This window comes from Onychostruthus taczanowskii, unplaced genomic scaffold (assembly GCF_017590055.1).
Source record: "Onychostruthus taczanowskii isolate IOZ18803 unplaced genomic scaffold, ASM1759005v1 scaffold8, whole genome shotgun sequence".
NCBI lineage: Eukaryota > Metazoa > Chordata > Aves > Passeriformes > Passeridae > Onychostruthus > Onychostruthus taczanowskii.
This window is the reverse complement of record NW_024505892.1, coordinates 10990361-11010768: the sequence shown is the minus strand read 5'-3', so window position 1 is coordinate 11010768 and position 20408 is coordinate 10990361. Positions and strand designations below refer to the sequence as shown.

Here is a 20408-nt window from a genome sequence, read left to right as displayed (position 1 = left end):
AAATTATATCATTACATCAACCTGAAAGACTGAAAAAGGGTAGCTCAGCTTTAACTCTTAGAGAAGATTAGCTGTAAGGGAAACCATGCCTTCTAAAATTTTGTGGCTGTGGAAACAGCTCTGGTATTTTCCCCCAGTGTGACTGTTTCCCTGGCAGCATCATTCTCCAGCATGCTGCTGGGCAGATGAAAGTGCTCCTAGGAGTTAAGTGTCTGTCTGCTTGGCTAGCACAGTCTGATCTGATTGCACGTTCGGGGAGCATTTCTACAATCAGTAATCTGCAAAATCTGTTTGTGCCTTAGACAGCAAAAAGTGATACACTGGTGACTCTTGGTACCCTCGGAAAACACTTGCAAAATTTCATCAGTTACTTCAGCATCCCCGTGGGAATTAATCTGAGAAAAATAAAAGGACATAAGGGGTACCCTTTACTGGAGTGAAAGAAATCTCAAAGCCTTCACTAACAATGTTTTCTACTTCCACTCGCATACTGCAACTCGAACTTGTCTCATTCCTCCTCAGCTGTCAAATTGCCCAGCCTGTAACAACTTCACTGCACTTACAAATGCTGTTTCAAAAGGCAGGGGAAAGAATATCTATGTATTACATTTTTTTTTTAAATGCAACAACCTTCCCTTCCTCTGTAAGATATAGTACTTCTTCAGAGCTCTTCTGTCCCTCATCTTTCATTTGTGGCTTAATTTTAGAGACAGCATTAACTTTAGTGATAACATCTATACAATGAAGTATCTCAGAAGGGTTATCTAAACAGTGCCCCAGAGACTACCCCAAATATTTCTTAAATCAAGGTATTTTACTTATTTCAAATATTAGCGACAATTTGATTTTTCCAAGAAATGTGCAAAAACTTACATTTGGCCCACCTCCATGCATCTTCAAAGCCCTCACTGTAGCAACAAGTACAACCACACTGGGAACCAAGCCAGAGGCTCTGCATTTGATGTTGAAGAATTTCTCCATCCCAATGTCAGCACCAAAGCCAGCTTCAGTTACTGTTAAACATTAAAAAAACAAAACAAAACCACACATTGAACATGCTTTTGGTTAAACACTGGGGGATATTTCTTCAGCACACAGTGCACTTAAATACACACCAGTACTCAGTTTTGAATGAACTTTTAAATAGAGATCTATTTACATTACTGAGTCTGATTAAAAACCTATTCTCAACTCAGAAATAAATTATCTTATTCTTATATATGTACAATATGCCATCAAAGGTAGATCCATGGTGGAGGGGAAAACTAAGCAATCTGAATTAGTTTGAATCAAAGTACTTAAAAAATACATAGTCCTCTAAAATCACTGTTTTGATGTAATTATGTGTAAAATTATTGCAAATTCTCAGATATAAGACTTTCTTACATTATTCCTCCTCCTTTGATTTCTCTAAAGATGTGCTTTCATCACCATTAATGGACCTAAATTCTTCTAGGTTTGCAGAACTCCTGGTGATCTCTTGCTTTTGTGGAGAGGATGTTTAATTATAAACACAAACCAGCAGTTACAGTCACATCTTAGTGTTGAATATGCTGTTAAATAACTAATTTAATAATGGGATTTTGCACCAAAGAAGTCAGACATGAATGTAACATGACTCAAGAGAAAAATCTGTGCAGAATTAGGATACACATGGCAAAGTATGTTTAGTGGACCTACAAATAAAGAGAAGACAATCTGTATTAAAGGATACCAGTCTCTTCAGAGTGAATTTGTTCTGATTTGTCAAATATAAATTATTTTGATTGCTTCTTTTAAAATCCAAGTAATTTCTTTATATTAAACAAAGACAAGCACAGAGCAAATAAAAAAATTTAAGGGATTAGTTCTCCTATTGGTTGAAAATTTACTGACGCAACCATTTCCCACCAGAACACATTAAAGAGCTGGGCTCAGTGCACACCTCTCAAAGATGTGAAGGGACTTTAAGGCAGACAAGTCAGGGCAGGAAAACAGCTTGCTCCAGAGGCTTCTGGACCTGACTCCAAGCAGGGCTGGTAATGTGTTCTCATAGCCCAAATCAACTTGTAAAAACTCGTAAATTCCCTTCTCTTTCTCTCTTGTCAGCAGTTTTGTCTCTCATGCTTAGGAGGGGAAGGGACCACAAACGGCTGATAGAACATTCCAGGACTGGGAACCCTCAGCAGGGTCAAGGAGGAGGACACACAGATCTGCTCTGTTGCTGTGGCAGAAAGCATCTCACTGTTGGCAGCCGATGCACTTTAGGAAGTCTCAGCCTTTGAGCATTTGTCCTAACCCCACTGGTCCTTTTCCACCTCTTCATTTTGCACAGGATGAAACAATTGCCTGGATCTGTTCTAGGGGAGGAAATGGCTGCTGGGGCTGGGAGAGGAAGCAAGTAGTAGCAAACAAGGGGGTGGGCCTGCTGGGGGGAGCAGGGACCTCTTGAAATAGTAACATGGCAAGTGTCATGATTAACATTCTCCTCAATCATTGTAATAACTATACCATCTTTTTCTAAATAGCCCTGAGAAAAACAGACACACCAAACATGGGAACAAAAAAAAAAAAAAAAAAAAAAAGTTTACACAAACGCAGTAATTCATAGGAGCAAAGCTAATGCCAGGATAAGTCACATTAAAAGCAGAGCCAGGGATCACATTTCTGCTTTCCAGTAACCCTCATTCTTCTTCTCCAGTCTCTTATGTGGCATAGGGTGATTAATGGCAATCCTGAATTAGGAATATATAACCACGATCAATCTTTAATATAAACAACAGATAAACTACCAAGTGCTTGAGAGGGTGGGAAAATAATTTGTCTCTTACAGAGATTGCCAGCACATATACATAGCAGTCTCCTAACATTTCCAAACAAAGTTTCCAGGGAGTTAATCCATTTCATGCCAAGCCTTTTCAAGGGTCAGCTTCCCTCTGAGAAAGGGGGGATTGCAAGTCTGCCTTTCAGTGGGAGAAAATCAGAGATGTCAGCCTTCCACAGCAACTGCTCGCACAGCAAGCCACCCTTCGGGCAGCCCAGGCAGCCGGGGCTGTGCATATTCCTCTATTCTTTGCAATCTTCCCATTGATACCGAGGATAAAATTCACTTTTGCCTAAACAACTCAAATACTGTGTCAGAGTTCACCAGAGTGAGTGCTGCAACATGGAGACAGGGATTTTTTCATTGGAAGTGGAGGAAAGGGAGACAAACGTCAGTGCTTTCTCCAGTGTGCGGAAGGAAACAGGATGTAGTAGAAAAGCTGCCTGGATGAAAGTTGCAACTCCATTTTATTTCCTCCAAGGAATATTAAGAAGATAGAATAACATGCCAAGCTATTATATTTTAAAATCTTTGTGCCGAAACACTTAATACAAGTACTTTCAGATTGTTTCCTGCTTTCAAATGAAAGCGTCAATGAAAAACACAGACTGTGAGTGGGAAGTTTCGAACTACTCTACATTTAATGATCATGAGATAAACCAGCTAATCACTTTAAATGTAACAGAAATTGAAAGTAGCACGTGGCGAGCTAATCACTTCACAGGTAACAACAGAAAATTAAAGCACTACTCAGGTGTATTTATTTTGACAAGAATTTCTCATACATAGCTTGTCAATAGCAGAGAATTACAGGTGAACTCACATAAATTTTGGGCAAGAAACATCTCCTTTAGTAGCTGCGGTCTGCTGTACTTAGCTGAAGAGAGGTTTGTGACACAAGCATTGCTACCTGCCCATACATTTTTGCCGAGCTTCAGCCCCCCTGCCCCAGATGCCTGTTTATCCCATGTCCTGCCAAGCGACCATTTCCCAGCTCCATGAATCACAGCTGCCTGGGCTGCTGCCCTGAAAGCAGGTAGGGGGTTTGTAATAGATACCAGCATGGTGTTAATTGCTTGCTTTGATTTCCAGGTCACAAAGACAGTTCCAATGCAGTTTTAATGAAAGTAAAGAGGTAAATGATTTGCCTTCAGCAAGCTCACAGAAAACACAAAGGTATTTGCACTTCCAGGCTGAGAACACAACTCCATGGCAAACATATACTAGATCAGTGTTACTACAGTCCCAGGCCTTGTTTTGCCTTCTGAATTGCCTCCTTGCACTGACAAGACTCAATGATGAGCTGGACAAGTACTAAAAGATTATCTTCTGGGCGCAATTTTCACTCAGTACAGTTCTCTGGACTCTCACTGTATGGTCATATAAAGTGCAAAACCGAATGTGCAAACCTATTGTTTGATTTTGTGCTTCAGTTTTAGAGCCTAAGCATGATAAAGAACATTGGAATGAGGATTAACAATTAAAATTTCAAGTATCAGCAGTGCATGAAACCATTGCATTGCTGTTAAGAGTAGGTTATAGGTCAAACCCAGCAATTAATTTACATATACATCAGAAACAAACTGCATCAAAATGGTCAAATAAGGTCAAATAATTTGTTCTCATTAAATATCCACATAAGTGTGACCAAAAGCAGCTCACTCTTACACATCTGGGTAACTGTGGGATATTGGGTCAAAAAGCCAGTAGGCAAAACACAACATGCAATTGCCACAGGTCTTTCTAGAGATCATTTATGTGACGTCTACTTCACCCAATCCCCTGCTACTAAAATCATCAATAAACCACAGTTTTCTTCCAGAGCAAGAACCCAAAATATCGAAATTAGGTAAGGTAATGGGAAAATGGGGAAGGAGAAGCCCATAGGGGTGAAATTGGGCAATAGAGAGAAGTCTGTTGGGTGGTGCAAAGTCAGAACAAACTCTCTTCACTGGAGTCTTTAATTCTACTTCAGGATTCAGGCAAACGAACAAATCACTCTCATGATTTTGTTTCTTGTATATAATTATCATAACCTCCTTCATGTAATTACTGCCTTACCAAGGACATCTAGGAATCACCAACATGTGACATTAGCTTAAATAGACAGTGTCGTATGTTGAGCAGCTAATCAGATTTCACCATCATTCTTAATACAAAATCTAATTTTTCTCCATCTAAAAATACATCTATCTTGCTAAAGATGCATAAAGTGGTTCCACATTACTCTTCCATTGATATAGTGCTTAAAAGCCTTACAGAAACTGATGTTTAGAATATTTTTCAAAAAGCTATTTCACCCACAATTGAACTTGATGTGTACTGAGGGTAATTTCTAATGAAAGTATCTTTTCCCTAGTCAGCCCTTTGTATCAACAAATCAATGTCAAAATAAAGCATTTGTACTATAAAGGGCCAAGGCAGATGCACACACATGAGGCGAAGCTTGAGGACGAATTGTGAGCCTGGATTCCTGAACAATGTAAAAGGAAATGGAAACTCTGAGCTGCAAGTTGCCATTTACTCCCCACATGTAAACATATCTGTTCTAGTGCAGCTGTCTGCTGGTAAACTCAGGAAAGGAAGAGCTCAAAGTCACAGAAGCACATGAACTGTGAACCTGGAACTGGAGATATGCTAGCTATAAAGTACTGATATGTTCTTTTTTAAGTGAAAAATACCAAGGTGTGCTATCGCCAAAATAAACCAGGATGATCAGTGATTTCTGTAACAGGATATCACATTTTTGTTAGTAGAGCTAGAGATGAATAACCAGACGTTTGTCCATTCTGACTCTAGCAATTATTTGATGTGAACTTCCATTATTATGACTGATTTTGGAATGCAACAAATACTTTTTTTCTCCCCCACCCCTCCCCCCAACAGAAGGAGTCTTCCTGTTCATTTTTCTTTCCAAGCATTCTCAGATGTCATGGAACACAGGAACTCACTGCTACCACTGCTGAACACAAAGTCCAGCAGAAAACTACACATGAATAGCCTGAACATTTTCCATGCCATGAAGAAAATATTTTGCACTGGTTGTTAAAATTTTATGTTGTTGTTGTGAAGTCTAGAAGAAAAGGTAATAGGAAAAATATTTGCCCCTAAGTTTAACAGACTAATTGGATGTAGTCTGCACTTTCCATCTTTTGCTAAAGAAAGATGCCAGGGTGGTATTTGCCCTGCCGACATCAGGGCACTGGAGGTTTCTGATTGTTGACACCCAATCCATGCTTTTGACTGAGCCAGCAGATATGGCAATTCATTCTGCCTTCCTTCAAAGGACACTTATTATCTCCTTTGGCTGAGTCTCAGGCCTCGGCTAACAGTCACTGCCTGCTGGCAGCAAGGGCTGCACAGGAAACTTGGCTCCCAGGGATACACTTAATTTAAGTGCTGGTTCCCTTGGGACTCCATAATAAGCTATTTCAATCTTTTCCTCAGAAACATTTATTTTTCCATAAGAAAGTAATTTTACCATTGAAAAGCAGAGCAGCTTTAAATGAGAAACTAAAGGTTACCTCATAACCTCTCACAGTTACTCACTTTTAATATCAATTGCTGTTAACTTTCCTAGATCATCCCATACATTAAACAAAAGAATATTCACAATGATTCATACAGATCATTCCCAGACTATAGACAAAAAAGAAGTATAGAAAATTCATTTATTTACTCCAAGCCAGACAGGTGAAGAAAACTTTTAAGTCACAATCCTCTGACAATTAAGGATACAATTCCTTTCTGTGGGTGTTAAAGGCCTGTTTATGTATGTATGCTGCAGATGTTGGATTTTAAATTCAGGATGGGAATCAAACTGAAAACTCCAGGAGCTGGCAGGAGTAGCACTGTGTGACAGAAAGCATGCTCTGCACATCTCCACAGCTTTGCTTGCTTCCCTGTCTTGAAAATATGCAGAAGTGCAACTGCAGTGATTCCAGCCTCCAAACCACCAATTTAGGGCATGGTTTTACACCGTGGCTGAACCAAATGTGCACCCTGACTTGCTGAAAGGGTAATTCTTGTTCATTCTTAAGTCTTCCACCTTTCTCTCCTGCTCTGTCCCGCTGCCCAGATGTCTTTGGCATCCATTTAATTGGAAGGTAAACTGTTGCAATTTGCTAAACAGAAAGCAAAAACATACAAAAACACAGTGCAAAAAAAGTTGTCAGTTTTTCCACTGGGCTATATTTGAATTAGTTGAAGTAAGACCAGACAAGTATCTGAACATGTTCAAACAAGCAGCAGAAGCTAGGGAAGGAATGAAGATACATTTTAGTAGCGGAAAACTTAATTCTTCCCTAGCCACCTTGTCAAACCATATTCCGATACTTCGAATGTAAAATTTGACATTTTCTTGCAGCTCACTATAGTAATGAGCTCATTATTTAAATTTATTACTAGAGATTAAAAACAGAAGATGTCTAACAAGTTACAAATGATTCATTCTAATAGAAACTAAATGAGCTGAGTGTGGCTTCATGGGCTACATGTTTCTTGGAATCACTCTGCTAAACCTGCTGAGCTTTACAGTCACTTTCTCTTAATTTCTGTGTCCTATACGCATGTAAAGATCTGTAACTCTTAGCCTAAGTGTTTGGGTCTGACATGAACTGCAATGCATAGCTGAATACACTAACCAAATATACACAGTCCCTGCTTTTGTAACCTCCTTCTGTTACAACATTAACCAGAAAAATTCAAACAAAAGAACTGTGAATTTTAGGTTGCCTCTTTCACCATTCATAGCACGTTTTCTTTGAGGTAAGAGAGTAACATTTGCTCATAAGATAGACGACCACGTTTGGAGCACAATTAATGGCACAGGAACAAGGCAATTACATTACATACTTTAAAGATCACCATGGTCTTTGGCAAAAGAATTATTAGTCTTCTGGTAATTACAAAATTAAAACCTCACCACCTCTTTATTTAGAGTTGCGTGGAAGGAATAATTAACAGCAGCACTGATGGCTCTTCATTTAAGGCCATTCTTTTACAATTCTGCAAGGAGTACATTAACTTATGGTACTCGTGGTATTTCCCTAAGGGCTTAAAATAAATTTCATCACATTTAAACCATGTTACTCAATGCATTTCTCACTACTAGACTTTCATCTACTTCCACTATTAAAAGACACAGTTGGCTGAAGCACCTTTCATCAGAGTGAAACTGCTTTCTCTGGAGCTCTCAAGTTTTGGGTCCTTCTACACTCCCCTTAAAAAAGCTACTGAAAATGGACTTTGAACATGCTTTGAGAATTGATATTACAAGCATCTGGAAAACACTAACTTCAAGGGGCAGGCAGAGAGCCTGACAATTTCTTCCCTGGAAAAGTTCTAAGCATTTCATCAAATGGTCATGAAACAAAACATGCTTTAGCACCAATACTGTACTGTTTTGTGAAAAAGAAAAGAAGGGATGCAAAGAACCCTGTTTTTGAGACAAACTACCATTTTGGCATATGTCCTGGAAGAGGACATACTTTCTGAAGGGCAGCAGAAACACAATCGGACAATGGGTGATGACGCAGGTAGCGATGAGGAACACAATTTTTTGCAGCCAGACAAGCTACCATCAGAACCTATCACAACTCCAAGAAAAAATCCATTTAAGCAGCACCTGCCACTACACGCTGGGCTGTGAGTGCCCTCACTTGCCTTCAGATGGGCATGGCTGGGATAGGGGGGAGCCCAGGAAATCGCGCTGCCCCTCGCCCTCGTCACAGAAGAAAAGCATCTATCTGTGCACGGACAGCACAAGAGTGGCGGCGGCCGAGGCTGCGGTGAATGCCACACAACAAAGGCTGCTGAATCCCGATGATCAATGCTCTGTCACTTGCGCACCACCCGTGGCACGCCAGGCACGGAGTGATCCATCACTGCCGTGCGAGCCCAGCCCGCAGCGCACACAGCCATCAGCCCAGGCAGCCGCAGGGACAGAACTGCCCCCAACTCGGCACTGAGGCATGCACTTGGAGAAGATTCTCCACTCTGCCCTTCTACAATCTGGGGAGCACCTGCATACTGTGGTAATGATTTTGCCCATGACTCAGACACTGTCTTTTCTGTGTACACACATAGCGCAACCCTCTCCCAGAAGGACAAACAGGATCTGGTTTTATTTCATCCCACTTGAGTCTTTGCTAGGAGACAGAATGCCTTCCTTGCATGGTTGGCCTGGGAGAGGACACCGACAACAATATTGACAGCACAACTACATATTTTAGAAATTCATGGCAAAGGGCATCTCCTGTTATGTATCCCCAGGAAGAAGAGTATTATTCCCTTGCATGAGCAGTGTGTCTTGATATAAAAGTGGCCTAGTGAAACATCTGATGCAAAGGCTGTAAATTACTCTACAAGACCACCCCAAGAGCTTTGCTGGGGAGTTCTGTGAGAGTGGAAATTATTCTACAAAAAGTGCAATATATGTGTATTAAACACATATAAAAATGTACGATATCAATAAACAGAAAGATGTTCCATGGAGACAGAGAACGCCAGGTACTGCTAGTAGTATTTTAGGAGACAGGAAATAATGCCTAGGTGTGAGAATGTGCAGCATAAGCCACAGAAGAGCACAGCAGGGTAAAAGAAGCAGGCAGGTAAAGCCCACTGTGCTGCACAGACTTCATGCAATAGTCACATGTATAAAGAAATGCAGAAGAAGCAACTTTGGAAATCATGGAAACTTTTCATGGAAGCTCTGAAATACCCTTTGTAGGCAGGCATTAGTATGGTTGCAATCACCTGCATTTTTAAAATATTATATACAAAACTGGTATTTGAACCTCTACTCAAAGTGTAAGATTGATGAACTGCAACAAACTTATTAATATGTTATATTTGCTGTTTTCCCTATAATTTTTGGATAAGGAAAAAAACCTCAACTGGTTAAAACTGCTCTGGAAAATAATTGTGTCTGTTAAATGACATGATGTCATGCGTAATTTATCCTACAGAAAGAATTACAAGCTGAGGAGAGAGACGGTACTAAGGTCACACACCAACAAATCCTATCTTCCTACATGGAATTCCCAATTAAAAATGCAGTCAAAACCAAAACCAAACCAAACCACAATTTTGCTGGTTTGCACGACAAATCCTTGCAACTGCTCATGGCTAAATCAATTCTTTAATGCCTATGGTGAATTTATCCACTTAATCACAATTCATGTAATCAGGGCAACAGAATTGCCATTGCAAACTACCCATTACCATTTCTGAAATATTTCTACATTATTAGTTGTGCCTCCTTACTGCAGATTATAAATTATTAATTTTTTTTCAATTCCTCTTCATAATTGCCCATCATCTTGTCATCTTAGCTACTCTATCATCCTTTAGCCCTCCCCCACATTTTTGTGCTTTCTTGCTCCTTGTGCAGTGAAGAGCCCCAAAACGTACACTGAATTCCTAATCAGCTTCTGGACAGGCTGAACCTGCAACCCTTGATTTATGGAGCTGTTACTCAGTCCCTTGGGAGCTCTGTTTGAGATGCTGTAGATGGAGGCAGCACAAAGGTACCGTGTCCTCATGCATGCAAAGCATCTGCTTGTCCCTGAAGCTTCATTCCCACTCAGGGCTTGCAGCCTGTGCCAAGCTGAAAATATTTTAGAAGCATGTGCCTTATTCCTGCAGGTAGCAAAGTTGAAGAGCTTGAGACTGTCAGCTTCAATAAAGCTGTCAGCGTAGAAAGCCAACAATAAAGAGACCAAAAAATAGGCCCGCCATGTAAAAGACAGGAAGGCCACCCAAAATTTAAAAGATGCTGTAACCTACACTTTCCCTTATTGTAGTAATCTAATCTGTTTCCTCAATCGAATCAAATTAATTAAACAGTAGCTTTATAAAACTGCAAAAATTAAATCACAAGGTCAGAGCATTAAACTGACCCTGAGATACCATTTTGGATATTAATCTTTTCTTTTAATGTATTATTTTATAGAACCAGAGAGCAGCATTTGAACACTTTCAAATATTGTCAACATCTGACCTTCAAAAGCACTTTGGCTATTTGCCAAAACACCACTCTTCCCATTAACAAATCATACTGGCCATACATAACCTAGCACTATTTGCAATCTCATTAACATGTTTAAAAATGGTTTAGAAACAAATTTACATCCCTAGACATGAATTCTTGAACTTTTCTTTAAAGCTAATCCAATTAGATTATAAGATCAGATATGTAATCAGATATATGTTTTCAAAGGGAAATAACTATTTTTCAGTAATTATTTTCTGTTAAAATACCCAGCATACAATAATACATATTATTTGTTGCCTGAAAACTAAAAAACCCAAACAAAACAACAATTTAAAGTTAGCATCTTTTCAGAGAAATCACAGTATTTTTATTTTATATTGTATTACCATAGAGTAGTTCACTTCTGAGGAAAAAACAAAACATCTGTAAATAAAAATATTTGGAAGCCTTAGCATCTGCACTTTTCTTCCAGGAACATTTAAAGACATAATCTTTACCTTTTCCCCAAACCACATTATTTTAATTGGGCTCATAGAGAGGGCAGCACAGGATGAAAACATATCAGAGCTGTGATCCTGAATAAGAAAATGAAGCTTTAAGTAATAGTTTTTGAAACCCCTGTTAACAGAGCTCTCAGTGTGCCCGAGCTTATGGAATACTAGCAGAAAACAGAAAATCAACTCTGCAAAATGTACATTTGTACTAGATGATATTAAAACCTTGCCTACTATAATTACTGTAATCAAAAATGGAAATACATATATTTATGTCCTTTTCAGGTTCCATGTTTGTATTGACTTCTCTGGAGCCTTGATGAATTAAGTCAGCCATTCCAAAAGTAAATACACAAAATAAATAAACAAACATTTCCCCCTCAGTATGTGTACATTATTAACAATTTTAATTATAAAAGCTTTCAGAAAACAAAACATTTCTGCCTGCAGATCCAGAATGAGTCAGAAAATAAAAAGCAAACACTGGTTTCTCCAACATGATGTAAACATCTGAAGAAACCTAATTCTTACACAAGTTGTGCATAAAAAGAACATTAGGTTTCAGGATCAAAAGGTCAGTAAACCAAACAAACAAAAACCTAATAAAGAGCTAACATTTTCAATTGATATTAAAAATAAACCATCCACGAAAATTAAAATTCAACCTTTGAGATAGGACTTGAACTCTTTATGCATACTCTGCCCTGCTGACCCTTGCTAAAGGGTGTAAGTCAATATGAAATACTCACAAATGGAGAGAGGATGATGGATTTTCTGCCAAATAACCCTAAGCAAAAGTAACGCTGTTAGCTGGGGAGCCTGCTTTTATTTCCTTTGCCAAGCGATGAATTAAGAGAACTTCCTAGCATACACGATGTTTTACTGTTTGCAATTTTTTTAACCCCTGGCTCCTTTCTTCTTATAAATAAAAACAATACAACCAGTTGGCAACAAGAGAACAAAAGGAACTGCTTCTTATGTGTTGGGAGTTTTAAAACTAGGTAAGATTGCTAACTTGGGGAAGGAAGGGAAAATGAACAGAAGGTGCAATGTCATCAGTTTCTACTCACTAGAATGGTATTTTATTTATCAGGAACTGGGCAGTGCCTCTACTTTCTGAATGAATGACAGATCCTTCCTATCTATTTTTACCTCTGAGTAACTATCCTGAGACTGAGAATAATGGATAGCCCTTAACAGTTGTACACTCCATTTAGTTTATGAATATCACCGCCAGAGGAAAGAGTTGTGTTAATCTCTAACATGTTGCAGAAGAGGTCAGCATACAGGACATTAAAATACCATGTCAGCTTGTAAGTAAATTCCTGATGCATGTTTAAGTACTGGCAGCTGCTGTGGCTCCACAAAAGCCCTGTTACCTTAAAGTTCCTGTTACAGCTTGTCATCTCCCCATTTGCTATGGCGAGACAGCTTTTGCCCCCAGGAAAGTTCATAAACTGAAAGAACACATCGGGAAGAATGGGATTATACGTGGAGGCATAGAGGCTGAAATTACTTGCTTAAGGCCAGAAAACCAGTCAAGGATGGAGCTGGGAATAAGATGTATGGCTCCTGTCAGGCACTGCAGTGCCACAGCCTCATGACAGACCAGGAGGTTTCCATCAGAGACCGTGTGCTGCTGGTGGCAAGCAATGGACTTTGCAGCTTTGTCTCCTTGCCTTTCACTGGGCCAGAAAGAGGAGACAGGACAGGTTTCCTCATTGCACCAGCTCCTCAGGAGCCAGCCAACTCTAGTTACAGAAGGAACTGTAAGTTCTAGTTACAGAAGGAACTTCCAGCCAGAAGGAACACTCACACAGCCCTTCCTGCCTCCCCATCATCACTGCAGCACATTCCCCAGGTGTACAGTCCCACCCCCAACACCATCTCACTGCATCTCCATCCTACTCTGCAAACCCATACCAAGGGAAGAAAACATGGAATTCTCAAACAAGCTACAGGCATCCAGTTCTCTGCTTGTTTGTGACCCAGCCAGCTCAGTGTTGGTGTGACACTTCATTCAGCACACAGCCAACACACATGTGCCCCTTCACAGCTCCTAGTCTGTGAGAAAACCATTTAATTTCTTTTCCAGCGAGGCACAGAGCAGCATCCATTCACCCGGAAACAATAAAAACCCCATTGAAAACAACTATGATAAGGCCACGCTATCTCTTAATTATTTTCTGTCATGTAACCATTAAAATTTCTTTCTTCACACTGAAATCACCCATTAATTCAAAATTCTCTAAATGTACAAATTAAAATGCCTGGTCTCTCACATAACATCTGGCATGAGAACAGTGGTAACTTCTGGTCACTAGGAGGAAAGGCAGCCAAATAAACAGCTTGCTATCCTGCAGGGTTAACTCCTTGAGTAGAAGATAATGTCACTATTAATTGCATAAGCTCTAAACCAGAGGAAAAGACAGAGTGAGCTGCTACGCTAGGGAACAAGTGTCAGAAACTGCAAAGGAAATGCAAACAAATTACAAGGGTCTTCAGCCCCTCAAACTGAAACAGAGAAGCTAATGATGTGAGGTTATTGTAATATATTAAAAATGGAATTAAAAACCCAAAATACACAAGAGCTGAATGCACTTCTCTTAATAAAATGTCAGTCAGAGTTTTCAAAATCCTGGAAGAAGAAGAAAAATACAAACCACAACGTTTGTATCAACATCTTAAATAAGTTCCTTTTCTTTTGGTGCCTCGTGCCTGAAAAGTATCAAAACCTACCTTCAAGTAATGGGGGGAAGGAAGTCTGAGTGACTACAGACCTGATGGCTTTCTAACAGATTTTTAAGAACAGAATAACTTTTAAAAAACTAAAATAAGTAAGAAATACAACCTTTGTCTACCAAAGGGAGGCCATGCCAGATTAAAAGCTTTCTCCTGTGATGAAAATATGGCAAAGTCTCATCAATGATGAGGAACAAAAGAACCTGCTACAGCAATACATAGGAGTTTGTTAACCAGAAGAATATTACCACATGATTAAGGGGAGAGTAGGCAACCACCACACAAGAACTGTGGGGCAGGAGAGAGGACCAGCCCCAGGGCTCCCATTTACTATTTGTTAAAGCATGTCCACAGAAAGACTGTGGAACACTGATGGAGTTTATTGGCAACAGCAAAGCTTGAAAAGGTATCACATGGGAAAAAGTTTCTGTGGATTTATGAAGAACAGAAATGGAACAAAAGCTATTTGCAATAAAGAATTACTGCCATTGGAGAAAAGTGACAAAAATCTGACCTACGATTTGGGAACTTCATCAAACAAACATCAGGGAGGAGTCTGGGAATCTAACAGTATTAAATCAATCACAGTCACATATGGAAAATGTGTGCTTGAATAGTTAGAGACAGTATTACTAAAAATTATCACTTGAGAAAGAGAGGACTAAGCTGTAACACAGTATTAAAAAAAAAAAACAAAAAACCAAAAACAAACAAAAAAAAACCACAAAAAAAAAAACAAAACAAACAAAAAAAAAACAACAACAACAACAAAAAAAAACGACAAAAAAACAAATGAGTCCCAATTGGCCATGGCAAGAGTTAAAAATCCTAGCTGATTTCAAAGTGGAGCTAAGTCAGTTTATGAAGGAGATCACTTGATATGCTTGTTAGATAAATCAGAGAACTCAACTAAAAGGCTGATGATTTATAATCACTTGTTATTTTATTCCTGTAAATTGCCCCTCACAATTCTGGATATAAACAGCAGATTTGGGAACAAACATTTACAAATATGCTTTGTAGCAAGGAAAGACTAAGTGAATTTCCAGCATGTTTTTTAGATGTACTTTTTTTTTAAAGGAAGAAGGTAATATCTCACTACAAGACAGTCCACAATTTCAGAAGCTTTGTCTTCAAAATAGCACCACCTCTCCTGCCTGGGAAAAACATAACTTTTTTATGCCAAGTGTGATATTTGTCAGACATAATTCAATAGCTCATGATCAATACAAACTTTCAGTTTTGACTTCAGCTTTGCATAATTTATAGGATTGCAAATTAATTCAGCTCTGAAATACAGTGACATGTGATACTGAAGTCAATGCTAGGATGCTTCCTTATATACAAAAACATTCAGGACAGCTCTCTTCTACTCAATCTTTCCTCTGAAAAGCTTCATATTGCAATGTATGCTAAAGAGCAGAATAAAAAATTTATACAAATCTGCAGCGACAAGGTAGAGTCAGAACTTTCTCAAGGACTTCGAATGCACAAAAATATAAGAAAATATCTGTTTCTCATTTCACATAATAACGAATAAATTATTTCAAGACTCTTTTAAGCACTAAAGCACGAATAGATAGTAATTTAAATCACTGCCACTTGACTTCCAGTTGCAGCAACCTACAGGCAAGCATGATTTGCATCCAGATTATTTGTGACAAGGCAGCAAGTAAACTCAGCATCCAGGAAGTCTGATTTCATGCCAGTGAAGAAAAACACATTGCACTACGTCTCATCTCTGAAGACTTTCCTGCTTACTGATAAGAAAATTTCCTAAGATTCTAAAAGCATGAAGAAGGAGACAATTTATTTGTTCCCACTTTACAACAAGTGAAAGCAATGGAATTTACTTTTACCTCAGCAGCCGTGAGGAAAGTAATAAAAAGGGCAGCCTGGATGTGAATGGCACCACCACTCAAGTGAATGGCACAGATTCACAGATCTTCTTGCAGTAATGACACCTTTTTTTGCAGTTTGTGGTACCACTGAGACTTGTATTATTAGACCATGACTTTAAGAGCCTCACAGCAATACCAGCTAACACAGTATCACCTTCCCTCCCCACTGTCACAGTTGTGCCCAGCACAGCTGCTTGAGCAGCTGCATTATGAATGGGGTCAGAGCAAACACTGTAAAGTTCTGAACATCCTTCTTCCAGTTTGTAGTACACACAGATTGGAGTAGGCAAGCAACACCTACACTGATAATGCTCTCAACCACCCCTTACCGTGAAACCTTAGCCTTGCTTTAACACTTTAACAAGAACAGCCACACTTTTCAGAGAGCAAAACCCTGGAATGCAATCCCGCTAAATTTTGGGGAATTTTTTGTGAAAGTAAGAGTGAAGAAGTCAGAGATTAAATAATACAAGCTAGAAAGACGCTGGCCAGATTCTTAAAAATTAAAGCTTTCTAGAGGGTCACTGCATGGAATCTCCTTCTAATGATATCAAGAAAAAAAAATTAAAAATAAATCCTTGAATTTGACATTTAAATGTAATAATATCACATTACTAGTGGTGCCAAGAGAAGTTTAGCCAAAGTATTTGGGCTTTATTTCCTTTTTTTGAAAAAGAGTACACAAAAAAATGGATTGAAGTGTCTTATGACACTAAAAAAAATCTACTGAAGATTATTCACTTAGTGTATTAAACACATACAATTTTTATAAGGTGCTTTATAAACTTGTTAAACAATGTCTGCTCTGAGAGTGTGTAAAATGGATAGCCTTTGAAATAAAACTTTGTATGTACTGAAGAGATACTTACAACAGCTAGTGTCATTAGCTTACTCTAACCAACAGAGTACCAACACAATAAAAAGAGTCAATTACTTGGCTTATAAAAATTTACTGCGTCTACAAATTCCTTCCAATTACATCAAGTGTACCAACTAAAGAAAGAAACAGAAAGGGGACTTTTCTTAAGTCAGCAACAGTTTGCAATAACTCCCCTCTTGTCAGCTGATAAAAAGCACCAGGACATGCTGATGCCCAGCACAGCATGCTCTCAGCATCCAATGTGACATGCTTATTGGGAGCAGCAAAGAAAGCAATCGACAACCACAAAGTCCAAACCTGAAAAACAAACTTGAGAAGAACTTTGCTTTAGGATTCCACAGATCTACTCATGCTTCACTTGTCTTCTGATTCCCAGTAACCCCTCTCTTCAGCTGAACACAAAGTGATTAAAGAGATGCAAAGGGTAATCTGTTGAGTTGTGTAGTGCAATAATTTCTGACAGCTCAGGAAAAGCCCCGAGTTCAGAGAGCCACAGTTCCAGGGACACAGCAGCTGTGATGATGGCTACATTCTCAGTGCCTCAGTGTGGGTGCTCCCCATGCAGGAGCTGCCTGCAGCCCTCCTCAGTGGGCCACTCCTGCTGGCAGCGGGGCCAGGGGGAAGAGTGTTTCCCAGCAGGGAAACACTAAGAGGCTGAGAGGACAAACAAGTGCAAACCAGGCAGTGGCAGCTGCAGCATTGCACTTAAAGTTCAGCAGAAAAACTCATACCAAGAACTCAAAATTAAAACAAAAAGGCTGAGTTATTGGTACATAGCAACAAGGCTTGGGAAAGAGAGAAAGGAAAAGATGAGCTAAAAGGCTTAAGCTATCTAAAACATAATGAAGGCCTGTGATTCACTTGGATATCTGAAACTGAAGAAGGGAATGCCTTCAGTTAGGGAGAGTTCACAACAGGATTCAATGGTTAAACTTCATCTATATTTTCTTTAAAGCAGACTGTCTACATCACTGTTACCTGACACTACTCAAAAGGCACAGCACGATGCCATTCCAGCTGAAAAGCCAGCAGAGAAAAAGGCAATGCAGGGTAGAGAGAAAAAGTAAGGTTTAAAAATAATTTTTAAAATAACACTTTGAGAGGGTTTCTTTTTTTTTTTTTTTTTTTTTTTTTTTTTTTTTTTTTTTTTTTTTTTTTTTTTTTTTTTTTTTTTTTTTTGCCTTGGCTGTGGCACATGGTCACACAAGTAATTGGATCTACACAACAGATTGGTTTCTCACTGCTGGCTGTCCCAGCTCACCCTCTCCTGCACCAGCTCTGGTGTTTTTCTGACTCTGGGCTGAACTGCTTCTGTGTTAAGTCAGCAGAAAACTAAGCCAACAAAAAAGGCAATAGGTTTCTGCTGGGATGTCATGCAAAAACAGTTGAGCACAGGATGAGAAAGGAGACAGGCTTAGCTGCCCTGGCAATGCAGGCTCAGTCTGGTCAGCTAGTGCATCCACAGTAGCTTTACTGGCATTTGAAAGCTCCAAATGAGACTTTAATACTATAAATTTTTATTTCGACAAAAACACCATCTTATGTGGCATTATCTCATCTTCCCCCTGTCATACAAAGCTGTTTGCCCAGGCACTGTCTGTTGAGGGGGAAGGAAAGGGCTTTTTTTTGTTGTAGTTGTTTTCAATTGAGACCAAGCCTCCAGCTCAGCTTGTGACGTGGCTCTGTGAACAGGTGTGCTGGTGAAACAGAGGGGCTGCAAAGGGCTGCAAACAGGCAGCTGGAGGAAGGAGGGTGCTTAAAGCAGGACAGAGAATTAAAAAAGTGTGTTTGTAAAACTGTGTTGCAAATTCAAGCCGTGCTATTCTCCTTAGTACTGCCTACACACTTAACAGAAAATTCTAATCTAAAATAAATACGGTGTAAGTGAAAAAAAAAAGAAATAAGAAATAGACATAAACACTAAATATATAAAACAATAAATATATGAATTATATATTTTCTATATCATCATCCCATCTCACAGTGAGTGAGCTAATGTATGTACATTAAGATATTTATTCTACTATTCAGGAAAGTAATTTAATTGCAGAATATGTCACAGATTTCTAATGTTCCTGCTTTGGATGCAGCTGAGAGTAATCTCATAGCCTGTGGTCCCTCAAATGTCTCCCAGCCACATGGTTCTGCAAGATACTTTACTCTATTCCTAGCACCTTTTGAATTTTTCCTGAGCTTGTGCAACTAAGTGACATGGCAGGACTGTACTGTAATCACTCATACAAGATTTAATGAGTGCCAGATCTAATGCACAAGAACACTCCCAAAAGAGAAATGTGGAACAGTGAAAACTTCTACTTTTAGCAGGAGTGAATAAACTTACTCAGCTACTTCCCTAACTGCAGCATAGCTGTCCTGCACCCTGGCTGTCTGAATTAGCTACAGGATCAGCTTTCCCCTTGGAATTTCAATGGCCATAGAAGACTCAGGCAAACTCCTGTGAGCAGGAATGCAGTAGAGTTTCTTGCTATCTGCTTTGCTGTCAGATTCACAAGGCATCCATCTTTATGGATGTCACCTCAGCGTGGACAGCTGAGCACTTTGTAGCTGTCATTTGGAGGGTAGGACAGGACAGTATTTAATAAACCAGCGCAGTCTCTGCCCACGTGCTCTGATTTGCTACTAGAAAAAATGTATTTTTTTAAACCATGAAGCTTATGGTAATTACAACCATTAGAACAAATATTTACACTTGTGACTACCTGCAAAGTTTATTTAAGTAGGCCACTCTAAGAACTATTGCTTTTAATAATCTAACAAAGGACTACAAATCATGCTGAAGTTTCTGGCTCTGCAGAGAAAAGGCAGTTTTATTCTGAAGCCAGTTTCATGGGGATTTGTGTTCTGTGGAATAGAATCTGAACAAGAGCCTTTAGCTGGCAATGCACAAAGGTTTTCCTATATTGAAGCTACGCTGCTTTGTCTCCCAACAGAGAAACTGGAGCCAAAGACAAACAAAGCAGAAAAGAGCGTTAAAGACAAACAGGTGGATAAGACTGAAAAAAGCACAAGAAATGCAAGGATATGCTCTCTGAGCCTGAGGGACACACTCAATGGAAGGGAATCCAAATCTAAGGCAATACATTTTGGACTCTGAAACCTGGATCAAGACTCAAGACCATTGCCAACATGCTTTCATTCAGTTGATACACAATGGACTCCTCACTTGAAAAGATTGCACACTGCAGAAACAAAGTCACTTCACATGGCTTATGAAAAATGTTAGCTACCCTAAATTCTTTTGCTCTTCATTCCATAAAGCCATGTAACAACAAACATGGCCCAATGAAATAGGAATTCAACTATCATTAAATAAATGTATTCAGAATGTGAAACGTTTTTCTTTGAATGGATGTTTGATTAATAAAGGGAAATAAACAGACCTTTAAGCTGTACAACACTGCAAAAAACAATCCTTTCCTGTATGTAGGTATGACACAAGCATATACATACATGTTTCTCTACTAGTTTAAGGGTGCTCACGTTTCACATTGCTGCTTCTTTTCAAGAGCATTGTTCCACAGGTACTCAAACTCGTTCCAAAGGTACTTGAACTTCAGCTTTAGGATTAATG

General features: G+C 39.2%; 1 protein-coding gene across 5 annotated transcripts in view; it reads right to left on the bottom strand.

Moving 5' to 3' along the window:
- The window catches only part of MTHFD1L (methylenetetrahydrofolate dehydrogenase (NADP+ dependent) 1 like), a 145164-nt gene that overhangs the window by 65311 nt on the left and 59445 nt on the right, over positions 1-20408 (bottom strand). For all 5 annotated transcript variants that reach the window (XM_041423909.1, XM_041423905.1, XM_041423907.1 and 2 more), the window contains one exon: positions 874-1013. In XM_041423909.1, coding sequence (XP_041279843.1) covers positions 874-1013 — 140 coding nt within the window. The remainder of the gene's footprint in view (positions 1-873; positions 1014-20408) is intronic.